The sequence below is a fragment of the Cnephaeus nilssonii genome, assembly GCF_951640355.1.
Source record: "Cnephaeus nilssonii genome assembly, chromosome: 23".
NCBI classification, from domain to species: domain Eukaryota; kingdom Metazoa; phylum Chordata; class Mammalia; order Chiroptera; family Vespertilionidae; genus Cnephaeus; species Cnephaeus nilssonii.
In genome coordinates, this window is record NC_137094.1 from 17104200 (window position 1) to 17118915 (window position 14716).

Consider the following 14716-nt stretch of genomic DNA (forward strand, 5'->3'; position numbering starts at 1 on the left):
TGATTACGTCTTTGAAGCTTTGGGATTACTGAGGGAAAACTGAAGCCATTCCAATGATTTACATTAGAAAGGAGAGTCAACGTACACGAATGACTAATGGGGCTGGGTGTCGTGGTCCCTGTCATCTTTCCCAGGACAGTGAAGGAAGAAGTGGCCCCCGGATAAAGCCAAAGAGACTTAGGTTGTGTATTAGGAAGTACTTTCAGCCTTTAAGATTTATAAAACACTAGAGGCCCGGTGCACGGATTTGTGCACCAGTGGGGTTCCTCGGCCTGGCCTGCGCCTGCTCGCAATCTGGGACCCCTCTGGGGATGCTGGACTGCCGGTTTCAGCCCAATCCCCGCAGGCCAGGCCGAGGGACCCCACCGGTGCATGAATCTGTGCACCGGGCCTCTAGTATGCATATAAGATCTTTGGTTAATCTCTTCCCGCCCTCTCCCTTCCCCCCTTCCCTCTGAGATTCATCAGTCTGTTCCATGTTCCCATGCCTGTGCGTTGAGTGTCTGCCCTCTGGTGGTCAGTGCATCATAGCTACCAGTTGAACAGTTGCTTAGGCTTTCATATATATATATATATATATATATATATATATATATATAGAGAGAGAGAGAGAGAGAGAGAGAGAGAGAGATTGGAATATACATTATCAAAATAGAGTAGGGCTGTTCTTTCATTAGACTCTCCACGTTTTTATATATAAAATGTACAGTATTGTTTTTTCATTGTTGTTGTTATTGTTATTAATCAATGTAGATTGACAGCGTTATCTGTTGGTCTTTTTCTTTTATCTTTTTTTCTCTTGGTATCAATCTTGGGTCCAATGCCTATTCATACTGTCATAAGACGAACGATAGAGGAAAGCAGGGAGGCGATATGAAATCCAACCAACCTAGTAGCAATCCAAGGTGTGGTGTTTGCTTGGTGAAAATGTCTGAAACTCACCAGCTAGAAAATCCCCCGAATAACTGAGGAGCAGGGGAGTGGCTGGAGACTCGGCAGCGCTTTCTCTTGGGCGTCGGGGGGAGAGAGAGCGTGAGGCTGCCTCTCCTGTCTGCTTGGGCCCTCCTCCCAGGTGCCATCTGCCACACTGGAGCCCTGCGATTTGGGGGTTCGGCTTTGTGCCCACATCACGGGTCTCCTATTCCCGCTCACACCGTTCCTTTCCTCACAGAACAAAACTTTCACCTGCACGTTGTTCATGCCCTTCGAAGAGTTCGAGAAACTTCAAACCAGCAGAGACGTGCTGGATTTCTTCCACAAGTACTTCCCGGACGCCGTTCCTCTCATGGGAGAGTAAGTGTTGAGATGTGCCATCGTCCCTGGCCAGTTCGGCTCAGTGGATAGAGCGTCGGCCCGCCGATTGAAGGGTCCCGAGTTCGATTCTGGTCAAGGGCACGTACCTTGGTGGCAGGCTCCCCGACCCTGGTCGGGGTGCATGCAGGAGGCAACCAGTCGATATGTCTCTCACATCGATGTTTCTCTCTGTTGCTCCCTCTCCCCTCCACTCTCTCTAAAAATCAATGGAAACGTATCCTCGGGTGAGGATGAACAACGACGACAAACCAAAAAAAAAAAAAAAAAAGTCGTGTGCAATCACGACTTTTGCTCTATTGGGCTGAGTTATTCAAAAATCAAAGGAAGAGTATGCACCTTATTTGTTTTGCTTAAACATGTCCAGTTGGGCAGTGACCTAGACAGGAAGCCTGTATTAGCAAAAGCGGACGCTGCGCTGTGAGCAGTGAGTTGAACAACCCCAGGCCATGGCCAGTTTCTCTGGGAAAGACAAGTCACTGGTGTCCCTCGGCCTTTACACTGAGTGGCCAGATGATGATCTCTGAACACGTAATAATCTGGCCACTCAGTGTACATCCTATAGAACAAAAGGCTAATATGCAAATTGTCCCCTCGACCAGGAGTTCGACCAGCAGGCAGGCCGGCCAACCGCCCATGTCCCCTCCTCCTGGCCAGGCTGTCCGGACCCCACCCATGCACGAATTCATGCACTGGGCCTCTCTAATACACACACACACACACACACACACACACACACACACACTGAATGGCCAGATTATTATGCGTTCCGAGATCATCATCATCTGGCCACTCAGTGTATTTTTTTAAGAAATGAAATGTGGGGATCAGAAGGAGCTTCCGTTTCTCCCTCTGCTGCCATTCTTGTGTACTTATTCGTCAATAAGGTCCTACGGTAATAAAGCCAGTAGACGTGAAAGGATTGGGCAGTGGTTGGTGCCTCGTTTAACATCTCTCCCTTCCGATTCTCCTTCTGCGAAGGCAAGCCCTGACACAGGACTTCTTCCTGCTGCCCGCCCAGGCCATGATCTCTGTCAAGTGCTCCCCTTTCCACTTCAAGTCGCGCTGTGTGCTGATGGGCGACGCGGCCCACGCCATTGTGCCCTTTTTTGGGCAAGGAATGAACGCAGTAAGTTCTTTTCCCGCCCAGGTAATAGTATCTCAAATAAAACAAAAAATGCCCTATTGGTTTTGGCTCAGTGGATAGAGGGTTGGCCCTCAGAATGAAGGGTCCCTGGTTCGATTCTGGTCAAGAGCGCATACCTCGGTTGCAGGCTCCATCCCTGGCCCTGGTTGGGAGGCAACCAATCCATGTGTCTCTCTCACATCGATGTTTCTCTCTCTCTCTGTTTCTCCCCCTCCCTTCCACTCTCTCTAAATATCAATGAAAAAAATATCCTTAGGTGAGGATTAACAACAACAACAAAAACAAAAAAAATAAAACATAAACTATCCCCACAGAGTCTCTGAGAACACAATCAATGCAACCATCATACCAGCTGTTTAATTAGATTCATCAGCGACTATAGACAAGTCTTGAATGACTTGATCCAGAAATTTAATGTAGAAAAAGAAGCATGAAACCTAAGATAGTTATCAGTGCACTTAGAAAATGTATTGATAGCTTAACATTTGGAGACTTGACTACCAGCAATACAAGACTTGGTTTTTAAAATATTTTTTCTAGATATTATGCATAAGGATATAAATGTTAGGCGTAAAGAAAGAAAAGATCTCAAATTATCTTTTTTTCTTTCATTTTTTACCCCCAAAGGAAACCACAATCAGTGGGGTTAAATAAAACTGTGAAACAGATTAGATGCTGAATACGATTGCTTTCAGGGAAATGTTATCATTCTGGCTAGAAAAAATATTTCAGAAAAGAAATATCATGTGTGTGTTTGATAACTAATAGCTTTATAATCATAGTCTTTTATTGTTTTGGTTACTGGGACATATTCCAGGTATAAATGGGTTGTGAATCCAATCAATTATATTTTCTACAAAGCAGTGGTAAACATTTTGTTTTATGAAAACCTAAGAACACACCAATTTTAGTGGATAAGTACCCATCAGAAGGCATGGGTTCAAATCCTCACTCTATAATTACACTTTTGCCCAGCTAACTTATCTTTATTTCCTTATCTGTAAAATTGGGATTTTATTAGTAACTACCTCGTAGAGATCCTTGGGAAGTAAATGAATTAAGTAAAGAGTTTAAAAGTGTTATAATCTCAGCCATAGATAGTCTCTGTCACATCTAAATTAACAGTCTATATAACTGGCAAGTAAATTTATTTGTTTCAGATGTAATTTCTATATTTGATGTGAAAACTTATCTTTTAACTTCTACATATTTTAGATGGCCTCTTAAAACTATAGTTTGAATTCCTAGAAAGCAGGAAACATAGTTTTTTATTTTCTTCTTTCCCACTGTAGTTAGCGTAGCACCTTACTAATTTTGTGGAGTTCTTCATAGTGGAAATTTGCTGTGCTCTTGGCTTATAGGAACTAAATTTGTATGAGAGTTCTGTCCTGTCATTAAATTGTTCTAAATGTGAATCTTAGAGACCTGGAGAGTTCCAATAGAATTCCAATACTCATGGAAGATTCATATAATTATCCCTGCTTCTCGAAGAAGCAATGAAATGCATCCAAATGACAAGAGTAATTTAAAGTTTTGATCAGCCTGGCCAAAATGGCTCAGTTGGTTGAGTGTCATCCTGTATACTGAAAGGATGCTGGTTCAATTCCCAGTCAGGGCACATACTAGGATTGTGGGTTTGATCCCTGGTTGGGGAATGTACGGAAGACAGCGGGTGGGTGTTTCTCTCACATCAATGGTTCTCTCTCTCACCCGTCCTTTCTCCAGGCATGTGAGGTGAGGATTTTAAAAAATAATAAAATAAAATACAATTTTGATTACATTTAAAATCATTATAGAGGAGACATACATGAATTGGGCAAAGAGAAAACCATCAAGCATGCAGTTGACCGTCTTTTAAAATCATCACTCAATGCCGGGTGTGGCTACTCAGTGTTGTGTGCTGGTTGAGGGTACACATCCTATGACCTACCACTGGGAGGTCTGTTCAAAATTGCTAAGAAGCGTTTGGGATGTCCAGTTTATTTTCCCCCATTTGTTTCTTATTTTAGGGGTTTGAGGACTGCCTGGTATTTGATGAGTTAATGGAGAAGTTCAATAACGACCTCAGTAAGTACAATTTCTACAGCCTAGCCCTGCTGATGAACTGTGGGCCTATTTCTGATGCTGCATGACCACAGACCCCCCCACTGCCTAGTTCCTGTTCAGGATGATAAATGTTTCTGCTCATAGAGTCTGCCACTCTTGTTGATCGTATCAGACGAGGAGCAGCCAGAGAGGAAAACGTAGTTTGTTTTAAGATAAGATAAAGTTCCGAGACCAAAATTTGGTGGCGGTATGTTCCTTTCTCTCCCGTTCCACCTGGGGACCACCCTGCCTGCGGCCCTCAGAAATACTGTCAGCACCTCCGGGGCTTCTCGCTTTTTGCCCGATCAAAAGTCTCCATCTGATACTTCCATTTGCCTTTTGATTAAAATCGATTCCACCAACATGTCAATTTTACAAGTATGAAAGTTTAAACACTGTATACGCAATTCTAAAATGAAATGAACTGTATATAATTTTCATCGGTAAAAGAAATCACCAACAGTAGACGTTCTGAAATCAATAAAAGTATGTTAAAAAAAATAAAAGGTTAGAGAGAATAAAAGGTTACAGAATAATTTCATTTATGCAGAGTCCTGCTCATTTCTATAGACTGTCTCGGAAACGATGTATTCTTTAACTTGGCTTCCAGGTATGTGTCTTCCCGAATTCTCAAGATTTAGAATTCCAGATGACCACGCGGTTTCAGACCTGTCCATGTACAATTACGTGGAGGTGAGTGAGAGGGGCTGGCTCTATTCTATGAGATCATTCGCTGGCACTCTAGCAAACTTTTATTAGAAATTCGCGGATGAAGAAAATAGGACCAGAGGTATGGATGCATGGAACAGAATAACAGATCTCAGTGGGATGGGGGAGGGGGGTGGGAGGGTACAGGAAGAAATTAACCAAAGAACATATATGCCTATATGCATAACCCATGGACACAGACAACAGTATGGGAAAGGCCTGGGGTAGGGCGGGGGTTGGGTGGAAGGGGGCAAAAAGGGAAAATACGAGAGACATCTGGAATACTGTCAACAATTAAAAAAGAATAGGTACAAAAGAACACACTTACACACAGCATTCCTTACACATCGGTGGTTTGTGACTACGTAGACGGTGATAGTCATCCCTGCACCTCATCTCCATCTACGCTTCAGTGACATTTAGGAGGCAACAAAGACGATAAAACACAAAATGCCAGATTCACAAACTCAACCCTTAAGACATTTACTAGTGTTAGTAATATGCTATTTTAATGAATGTAGAACTTTGATATGTGTTCATATGTTTGAAAAATCTAAGAAATCGCCTTTCCACGCTTAACCTTATAATCTCCACCCTTAGGGTAGCATTGAATACCCTTTGGGGTATTATGCCCTGCAAAAAAAACCACACAAAACAAAAACAAAAAAGCAAGACCAAAGCAATTCATGGTCAGAAGATTAATCATATGAAGGAAAACAGAATTCCATTTTGAGCCAATCACATGAAAAGCTCACCATAATTTGTTGTGGTTCTGGTTTTAAAATAATCCAATGAAAAAATTTCCAAGGCAAATTTAAAGAGAGTGGAGCTGTTTTTCCCCTGGCTTCATAAGACAGAAAGTAGTCACGTGGACTCAAACTTGAGCAGAGTGGTTTTATGTATATGCCATGAAGGAAGTTCTACAAAAATACCCAAAGGCTCATTAATATCTTCCCTGTGTCTTTAAAAACCAGACAGCTGCAACCCAATATTTGTCCTGAATATACAGTAAGTGTAATCCGATCACTTCCTGCCATCAACAATATTCCAGAGCAACCAGGAAGCAACAGAAACTAGTCAAATCACGGGGCGGGCTCAGATTACTCAACAGATGCAGTTGAACACACTCCACAGAGTTTCCATACTGACCCCTGAGCAAAACAGAGTTCTCCAACAGGTTGAGTGTCAGCCCTTGACCTTTTCAAGGTCATGTCCTCCCTGCACTGTTGGGAATGACTGAAAGGGGTTGGGAAACAAGAATTGATTTGACGACTCTGTGCCTGGCTTTGTGGTGAAGATGAAGAGTGGTGATACGTTGGAGGAAAGGTGCATGGTTCAAGGCATTCTTGAGAACTCTCGCGTTATTGCAGATGCGAGCACATGTCAACTCAAGATGGTTCATCTTCCAGAAGAACGTGGAGAGATTGCTTCACGCGATCATGCCATCGACCTTCATCCCCCTCTACACCATGGTAAGGTCTGAATGTAAGACGTTGCCTCCTTTTAATCTTCTGTTTAGCCACTAAAGAATTACACAGCTCTACTTGGTCTGGCTCAGTGGATAGAGCGTCGGCCTGCGGACTGAAAGGTCCCAGGTTCGATTCCGGTCAAGGGCACAGGCCCAGGTTGTGGGCCCCATCCCCAGTGGGGGGTGTGCAGGAGGCAGCCGATTAGTGAATCGCTCTCATCGTTGATGTTTCCATCTCTTGCCCCCTCTCCCTTCTTCTATCAATAAAAATATATTTAAAAACAAAAAATACACAGAATGCGCTTTAAACTGTCTTACAGGTCACGTTTTCCAGAATAAGGTACCACGAGGCGATGCTGCGCTGGCGTTGGCAGAAAAAGGTTGGGACAGACTCGACGGTTTTTGTTTTTTCTTAATCGGCTGTGTCCAGATGGGTAGTGTTTTGGTTATGCATACTTCAGGCAAGCGCAGAAATGCTGTGATGCGTGAAATGTTTGCCTTCCGAATAAAAAAAAAAGTGCCCTGGGTACACAGAAGGCAATGTGCCTAGTGAACAAAGGTACAAAGAGGCAGAGAGAGAGAGAGAGAGAAAGAGAGAGAGCGCCTTGGAAGGGAAGATATTATATAAAAAAAAGAATTTGGTGCTAACTCTACACTTTTGACTATTTTAGTAAAGTAACTTTTGACTTTTTTTAAGCAATTTAAAATTTAGTAAATTGACTTTTGCTTCATGCAGTACTCTTGTGGATTTCATTTGTAAAACTGGACAAAAATTAATCACTCATAAAACATAATCTAAGTCCAATGCATTGCTAATGCCACACTCATTTGGGGCAATGGACCTGGAGAAGCCAATGAATGGATCTTCAGATTCCCTATTTTCCACTTTGGAAATCTTACAACTTCATTCACCCAACGAATGGTTTTATTCCGTGTAGAGACTGAGCTGGGCCTGGTGGCGAACAAGAACTAGCCCCTGCCCCTCACAGAGCTCAGGGACGGGTGGGGGAAATGTCAGGGAACAACATAAACTGCCCCTGGAGAGAATGGGGGTGGGCCCAGGCGCCTGGAAGCTGAAGAACCCCCCACACCCACCACCCCACATGGCCCGAGTGGGAACGGCAAGGATTTCAGGGGAGCTGGAAGGTAGCAAATCCATGTGCAAGTGGCTAGAGGAGGAGCCGGAATGGTAAGCAGTCTTCAACATCTTTTTTTTTTTTGAATGAGTAAGGTGTAATCCTATATAATAAAAGGGTAACATGCAAATTGACCCTAATGGCGGAACGACTGGTCGCTATGACACGCACTGAGCACCAGGGGGCAGACGCTCAACGCCAGAGCTGCCCCCGGGTGGTCAGTGAGCTCCCATAGGGGGAGCTCCACTCAGCCACAAGCCGGGCTGAGGGCTGCGAGCGCAGGGGTGGTGGCAGGAGCCTCTCCAGCCTCCTTGGCAGCACTAAGGCTGTTCCAGGCTGCCAGAGGGATGTCTGACTGCCAGCTTAGGCCCGATGCCCTGGGGAGCGGGCCTAAGCCGGCAGGTGGACATCCCCCAAGGGGTCCCGGACTGCGAGAGGGCACAGGCTGGGCTGAGGGACCCCTCCCTCTCGAGTGCATGAATTTTCATGCACCGGGCCTCTAGTTGACATATAACATTACATTGGTCTCAAGTGTACAACATGATTCAATGTTTGTATATTCTGCAACGGGATTGCCACGCTCTTCTCATGGACACTGTGCAGGGGCTGAGCTGTGAGTCTGAATCTCTCTCATCATTGATGTTTCTCTCTCTCTCTCTCCCTCTCCCCTCCTGTCTGAAATCTTTTTAAATATATTTAAAAAAAAAGATTTGAATCTCTGGACGAATAACATGGGAATTCTTGCTGTGTTTACAGGTGATAAACAAAGGGTTCTTCCTCTTCGGAACACTGGTAGCCATCGGCAGTACCTACCTCCTTATCCGCTCCATGGCCCCGAGACCCCTGGATTACTTGAGAAGACCATGGGACTGGGTCACTAACCTCCAGAATACAGGACACGTTTCCCTGAAAACCCCCTGGAGTCACTAGAACAAATCCCCACTGTCATCAGCAGGCGACAGAAAGGTCGTGAAGTAGCAAATGACACTTGATTTCTCTGTAACCAAATCTAAGGATCAAAGCCATGGTTCCCAGCATCATATTTAAGTCACTCGTGGAAGATGTTTGTCAGCTTAAGAATTAAATTCAAGGTAGAATTTCCGTGTGTTCACTGGAAATGTTTTGAAGGCCACCACCTTCAGTTGCCGTGAGTAGCTTCCCACAACACTATGCTCACGTCACGTCCTTCTAAATATAAAGGACGTGTACTGACACCTCTTTCACTTCTCGAAGGGGAAGGCTGCGGGGTGTCTAGGAAGACACTGACCGCACTCTTTCTTGAAAGGGCAGAATGGAGGATTTGCTCAACACCTGGGACTAACGATCGCAATTTGCCTAACAAGTTCAGGGCACTTTTCATCGCTTAGATGCAACTTACCCAAGCACTGGGCTCAGACTCACTTGATGAAGCTAGAATTGTAAATGAGGAAGGTAGGGACTTGCTAGTGAATTGATGGCCTCACTCACAATGAATTGACAGTCTTTTCCAGTCTTCAAAGGTCAGTATTACCTTCTGAGGACGAGCGAAGTCTACGGATGCCATGCCAAGGGAAGGACAAGAAAGGTTGTGTTTATAAATTAAATATCTACACATACAAGAGAATAGAAAGGAAATGAAAGGAGATGGTATTCATATAAACATGAAGCCGTATTTTATTCCATTTCAGACTTTTAGAAGCTAACTGATTTTTGAACTGCATGCTACGGCAGAACCAGAAATAAACTGACTTTAAAAAAATTGTTTTAAATTTATCCCAAACAAATTTAAATTTAAGTATTTCAGAGAGAAAGGGCGAGGGAGAGAGAGAGAAACATCAATGATGGGAGAGAATTATTGACTGGCTGCCTCCTGCACGCCCCCCACTGGGGATCGAGCCCACAACCCGGGAGGCTGAGTTCTGACCCAGGACCTTCCTCCGGGCCCAGCCCTTAATCTCTAGGAACCTCAGTCCCCTCATCTACCTAATAAAAGAGTAACATGCTAATTGACTGTACCTTCGTGATGCCCACCAGCCAATCAGGAGTATGCAAATTAACCCAAGAAAGATGGCGGGTTAATTTGCATATGCAGGCACTGAGTGGTGGGGGGCAGGGCTGGATGCTTGTATCGTCGCCATGGTGACGACGCAGGCGTTCTGCACCACCCCTGGCTGCTCAGGGCCTCTGGGCAGCGTGGGAAGATGGAAAGGCGGCTCCTGCCAGAGTGAAGGCGGTGCCGGCAGCCAGGGAAAGGAAGGCCCATTCTGGCATGAATCTTCGTGCATCGGGCTTCTAGTCTTTAATATAGTCCTTTGACCTATATAGTCTCTTAGAACCTTTAGTGGTGTTTGATCTTTTCTAATTTACTGAAAGAAGTATAAAATGGATTATTTTACCTAGGTCGTCAAATCACTAAAAGACAGCCTGAGAGAATCATGATAAATTGGAACCATTTCTCCTTGGTCCTGGAAACTCTTATTCAGATGATAACCCTCAGATTCTCAGAGCAGGCAGCAAACATGTGATGTGCGGAGTTCTGCATGGTTAAGCCCGCAGCTGGTCTTGAACGAGAACTGATTTCCCAAATGAACTCTTGCCGGAAACTGCTGTGGCTTCCAATTCACAGCTAATGACTGTAAAGTGGGATTTGATGAGGAATCTGTGATTGGTGTCATCAGGGGCTTGGTTGCCAGTAAGAGCACTTGGTGAAACCTAAGTGGTCCCAGTCGGTTAAAACCAGCGTATCTCACCCAGCTGGCGTGGCTCAGTGGTTGAGCGTCCAACTATGAACCAGGAGGTCTCGGTTCAATTCCAGGGCAGGGCACGTGTCTGGGTTGCAGGCTCAAATCGCAGTGTGGGGCGTGCAGGAGGCAGCTGATCAGTGATTCTTTCTCATCATCGATGTTTCTCTCTCTCTCTCCCTTCCTCTCTGAAATCAATAAAAATATATTTAAAAAACAAAAATAAATAAAACCATATCTGCTCCTAGTTTGTTCCCAGAAGAGGCATTAAGGACTAAGGGCTTTACATTTTAAAGTTCTTCGACAAAGTTCCTAAGATAAAATGTTCTTTAGAAGTTCCTCCTATTATTATTATACATGTGTTATTAAGGTGAGGGAAAATATTCCTGTACATCACAAATATGCTCTTACATGAAATGGTTATTTCTGACTATACTAAGCTCATTATGCTACAAAAATACAAAGGCTTTAAATATTGATTAAAAAAAAAGTACCTGGCATAGTGTTGATACTTAGTATGTAAGTTTAAACTGGGACATTTATTGCAGTTCAACAAACTCTAAGGGTTCCTTTTATTTCTAGCATTATTAAGAAAATTAAGGAACATTTTCCAAATAAATTAGATCTGCTTATAGTAACTTAAAAATATATTTGAACTAACATATCTAAATTATTGATACTATCTAAAGTTATATTTAAGAAACTAGATGCTTATTAAAATCATGTATTCATATGGACAAAGAATAGAAGGTAACATGAATAATTAAAACATTTGATTTTTTTATTTTATTTTATTTTATTTTTAGAGTAGAGGGACCAGACACATAGATACAAAAGATAATTTCTCTTGGGGTTTTTTTCTTCTTCTTTGAGTTTGTGGAATCTAAAAATTTTTTAATCACATAAACAATCATCACCTAAACACATACACTTGGCACCTTTTCTCACATGTAACTTTCCCGAACATTACACAGATCACGACTCCAACAAGGAAAGCGACCAAGGCTCTATTGCCTGTTAACCAAAACCCCTCAAGACCCAGGTAACTCCTCTTAGACTAGGATTAGGAAGAGATTGGGTCTCTGAAGTTTGCAAATACCCTCAGCGTGGAGAGCGGCCACAGCGTTTGGACAGGTTCAAGCCTCGGACTGATGAGAGGGCACAGTCCTCTGATGGCCACGTGCAAGTCCCAGCGTGGAGGGCAGAGCCTCCCAGCACAATGGTAGCCAACAGCTGTGGTTGTGAGCTTGAACCTGTGGTCCGAACACGTGGCCCCACGTGCCTGAGTGACGTGGGCTTGATAGAGTTTAGGTGCATGTAGTTGAGTAGGATGGAAACCCACGAGAATGCTGTAAACAGCTTGACCACGCCCTTCCTTTGCATCGTGGCATCGACTATAAAATAAAGACACCGTTTGTGGGTGCTGTCGCTGTCGCTAGCTCTCCATCAGAGAGGACAGTGTCCCACCAAGCCCCAGCTTCATTCTCGTTTGTCTTTTCTCAACCCTTCACCGCCCCCTCTCAGGCTCATGCATGGCCGTGCTGGCGAGGCACTCCTCAGCTTGCCTAAGGGCACGACAATCTCTAGCGCCCCCTAGAGACTTTGAACTTGAACTTGAACCCACAGAAAACCCAAGTTACCAGACAGGCTCGCTTCCCACAGTCACCACTTCCCCTTCCTATGCCCTTGGTTTCTCACTCCAAAAGCAGTCGCTGATCACCTAGTCCACGCGCGTACTGTTCAGCTGTGGGTGAGAAAAGAAGACTGGGTCTATGCTCTGAGGAATTAATTCACGGTTTGGTGAGGGTGACAAGCCCACAGACAAGGTGAGGAGGGAGGGTTACGGGAACACACAGGATGGGTGCTCAGTTCAGACCATCAGGAGATCCTGAGCTGAGCCTTCTGAGGTGAGCAGCAGGGAAGACAGAAGAATGTTCCAGGGAAAAGAAAAGCATTCAGGCAAAGGACACATGGCGAGTTCTAGGAACAAGAAATACTGCAGCTGGCTGAACCCTCAGGTGGCAAGAGAGTGGGCATATCAGGAGAGGATGCTGGCGAGGCGGACCAGAGGTGGCCATGCAGGCCCTGACAGTCACACTCGGGGACCTTGTTTCTAATCATGAAGGCAATGGGACGGCTACAGGATTTTAAGCGAGGCAGTGACATGAGAATATTTATATCTGAGGACAATTACTCTGGTGGCAGTGTGAAGAAAATGGACCGGAGGAAAGCAAGAATAAAGGAAGAAACACTAAGGTCCTTAGGAATTGTGTCTGTGGCAGGAGGTGAGGGGGGGAATGACACATGGAAACATCTTTGAGGCTGAATAGATAAAAATTGATCATTGGATGTGGGGGCGGGAAGAAGGATGAAGAATAGTCAGATTACTCTCCAACGTCTGGGGAGCTGGGAACGATGACCGTTCACAGCAGGGACTGGGAGCAGCTGCGGAGACACATCTGTTGCCTAGGCAGCACCAGAGACCACAGGGAGCCAGGCGGTGCCTCTAGAACCGGGCGATTCAGACACCGTAGGGGCACCCACCACCTGGTCACCCAGGCAGTGATGCCCACAACCACAGGCCCAGAGAATACACTGACAGTTGACAGAGATGAGGGAGGCTGGGGGTGGGGGGGTAAGGGGGGTGAAAAAGGGGAAGAAAATAACAAGTACAAATTGGTAGCTACAGACCAGTCATGGAGATGTAGATTACAGCATGGGGAATAGAGTCAATCATATTGTGATAACTATGTATGGGGCCAGGTGGGTACTTAAAGAAGGGGGCAGGGGGACCACTCTTGTAAAGTACGTGATTGTCTAACCACTACGCTGTACATCTGAAACGAATTCCGAATGATATTGAATGCGAACTGTAACTGAAAATTTATTTTTAAAATAATCTAAAGAAAACGAAAACTTGCGCTCTATCACCATCTACTGGAATGCGAAAGAAAAACATCTCATCAAACGGCTGAATTATTAAAATCGAAACAGGACCTAAATTAAGAGTTCCTAGCTCACTCCTTCAAAGGCACCAGTCGAGGAACTACGAACGACCAAGGTAACATGGTAACGCAGGAAGGAAGCGACAATTCTCCAGAAACTAAATTCAAAGTCATGGAAGGCTGTGATCTAAACGATAGAGAATTCACAAGAGCAGTCAAGAAGAAAATCAACGAGAGACAAGAAACCACAAAAAGGCAGCTGTCTGGTCTGCTTCCCACATCCCTGGGTTGGGTTTGGGCCATGCGGGTGATGGGGAGATGGTTCTGGAAGGTCTCAGAGGGCTAAGGAGTTCTGACTGTGTCCCATCGGAGCAGCACTTACAGTTACTAACCAAGGAGAGGGGTGCAGTTGAAGTTGTAACCCGGGTGTCTGGGAGGATGAATCCAATGGGGGGCAGGAATGTAATATCTTTGTTCTTGTTTTTAAGTATGGGGGTGAATAAAGGAACAAATAAAAGTCTCAAGCAGAAATGGGGCGCTCAAGGCCTTTAGTTATGACCTATAAAAAAATTGGTCATAGGCCGGCCAGCGTGGCTCAATAGTTGAGCATCAACCTATGAACCAGGAGGTCACGGTTCAATTCTCTGGTCGGGGCACATGCCCGGGTTGTGGGCTCGACCTCCAGTGTGGGGCGTGCAGGAGGCAGCCGATTTATTATTCTCTCTCATCACGGATGTTTCTATCTCTCTCTCCCTTCCCCTGTGAAACCAATAAAAATATATATTTTAAAACTTTTGGCATAAACCCACTGCACACAAGTCCCCAAGGATGCCTAGCTCTTTAAAACTATAAAATCAATAAAAATGTATTAAAAAAACAACTGCAAAATGCCTAGATGCATTTCCTTGAGTGAACTACACAGTTATTTATCTTCCTACCACATTTTGTCCACCCTGCACCTCTGAATCCAGAATAATTTATTTTCCTCAAAGTGAATCCATTTATTCATATCAGTTGTTCAGAGTGTATTAAGGGTTAGATATATACTTAGCCACAAGCAAATGTCAAAATTTTAGGACACCAGCAGGAACTAATAAAGATACTGAATAGAAAGAAATGAAGCTCCCTGCCTCCTGCAAGACAGAAAATTCTGGTTAATGTCAGGAAACTTCTTAATGAACTGAACGTTAGCTGAA

The 14716-nt window shown here is 44.5% G+C and overlaps 1 protein-coding gene across 1 annotated transcript in view; it reads left to right on the forward strand.

Annotated features, from left to right (window-relative positions):
- The window catches only part of KMO (kynurenine 3-monooxygenase), a 31758-nt gene extending 22761 nt beyond the window's left edge, over window positions 1-8997 (forward strand). Inside the window, exons 9-15 of the mRNA XM_079763648.1 lie at window positions 1172-1293; window positions 2293-2440; window positions 4468-4525; window positions 5154-5236; window positions 6622-6723; window positions 7040-7099; window positions 8612-8997. Of these exons, the coding sequence (XP_079619774.1) occupies window positions 1172-1293; window positions 2293-2440; window positions 4468-4525; window positions 5154-5236; window positions 6622-6723; window positions 7040-7099; window positions 8612-8785 (747 nt within the window). The 3' untranslated portion in view covers window positions 8786-8997. The remainder of the gene's footprint in view (window positions 1-1171; window positions 1294-2292; window positions 2441-4467; window positions 4526-5153; window positions 5237-6621; window positions 6724-7039; window positions 7100-8611) is intronic.
- The last annotated feature ends 5719 nt before the right edge of the window (window positions 8998-14716 follow it).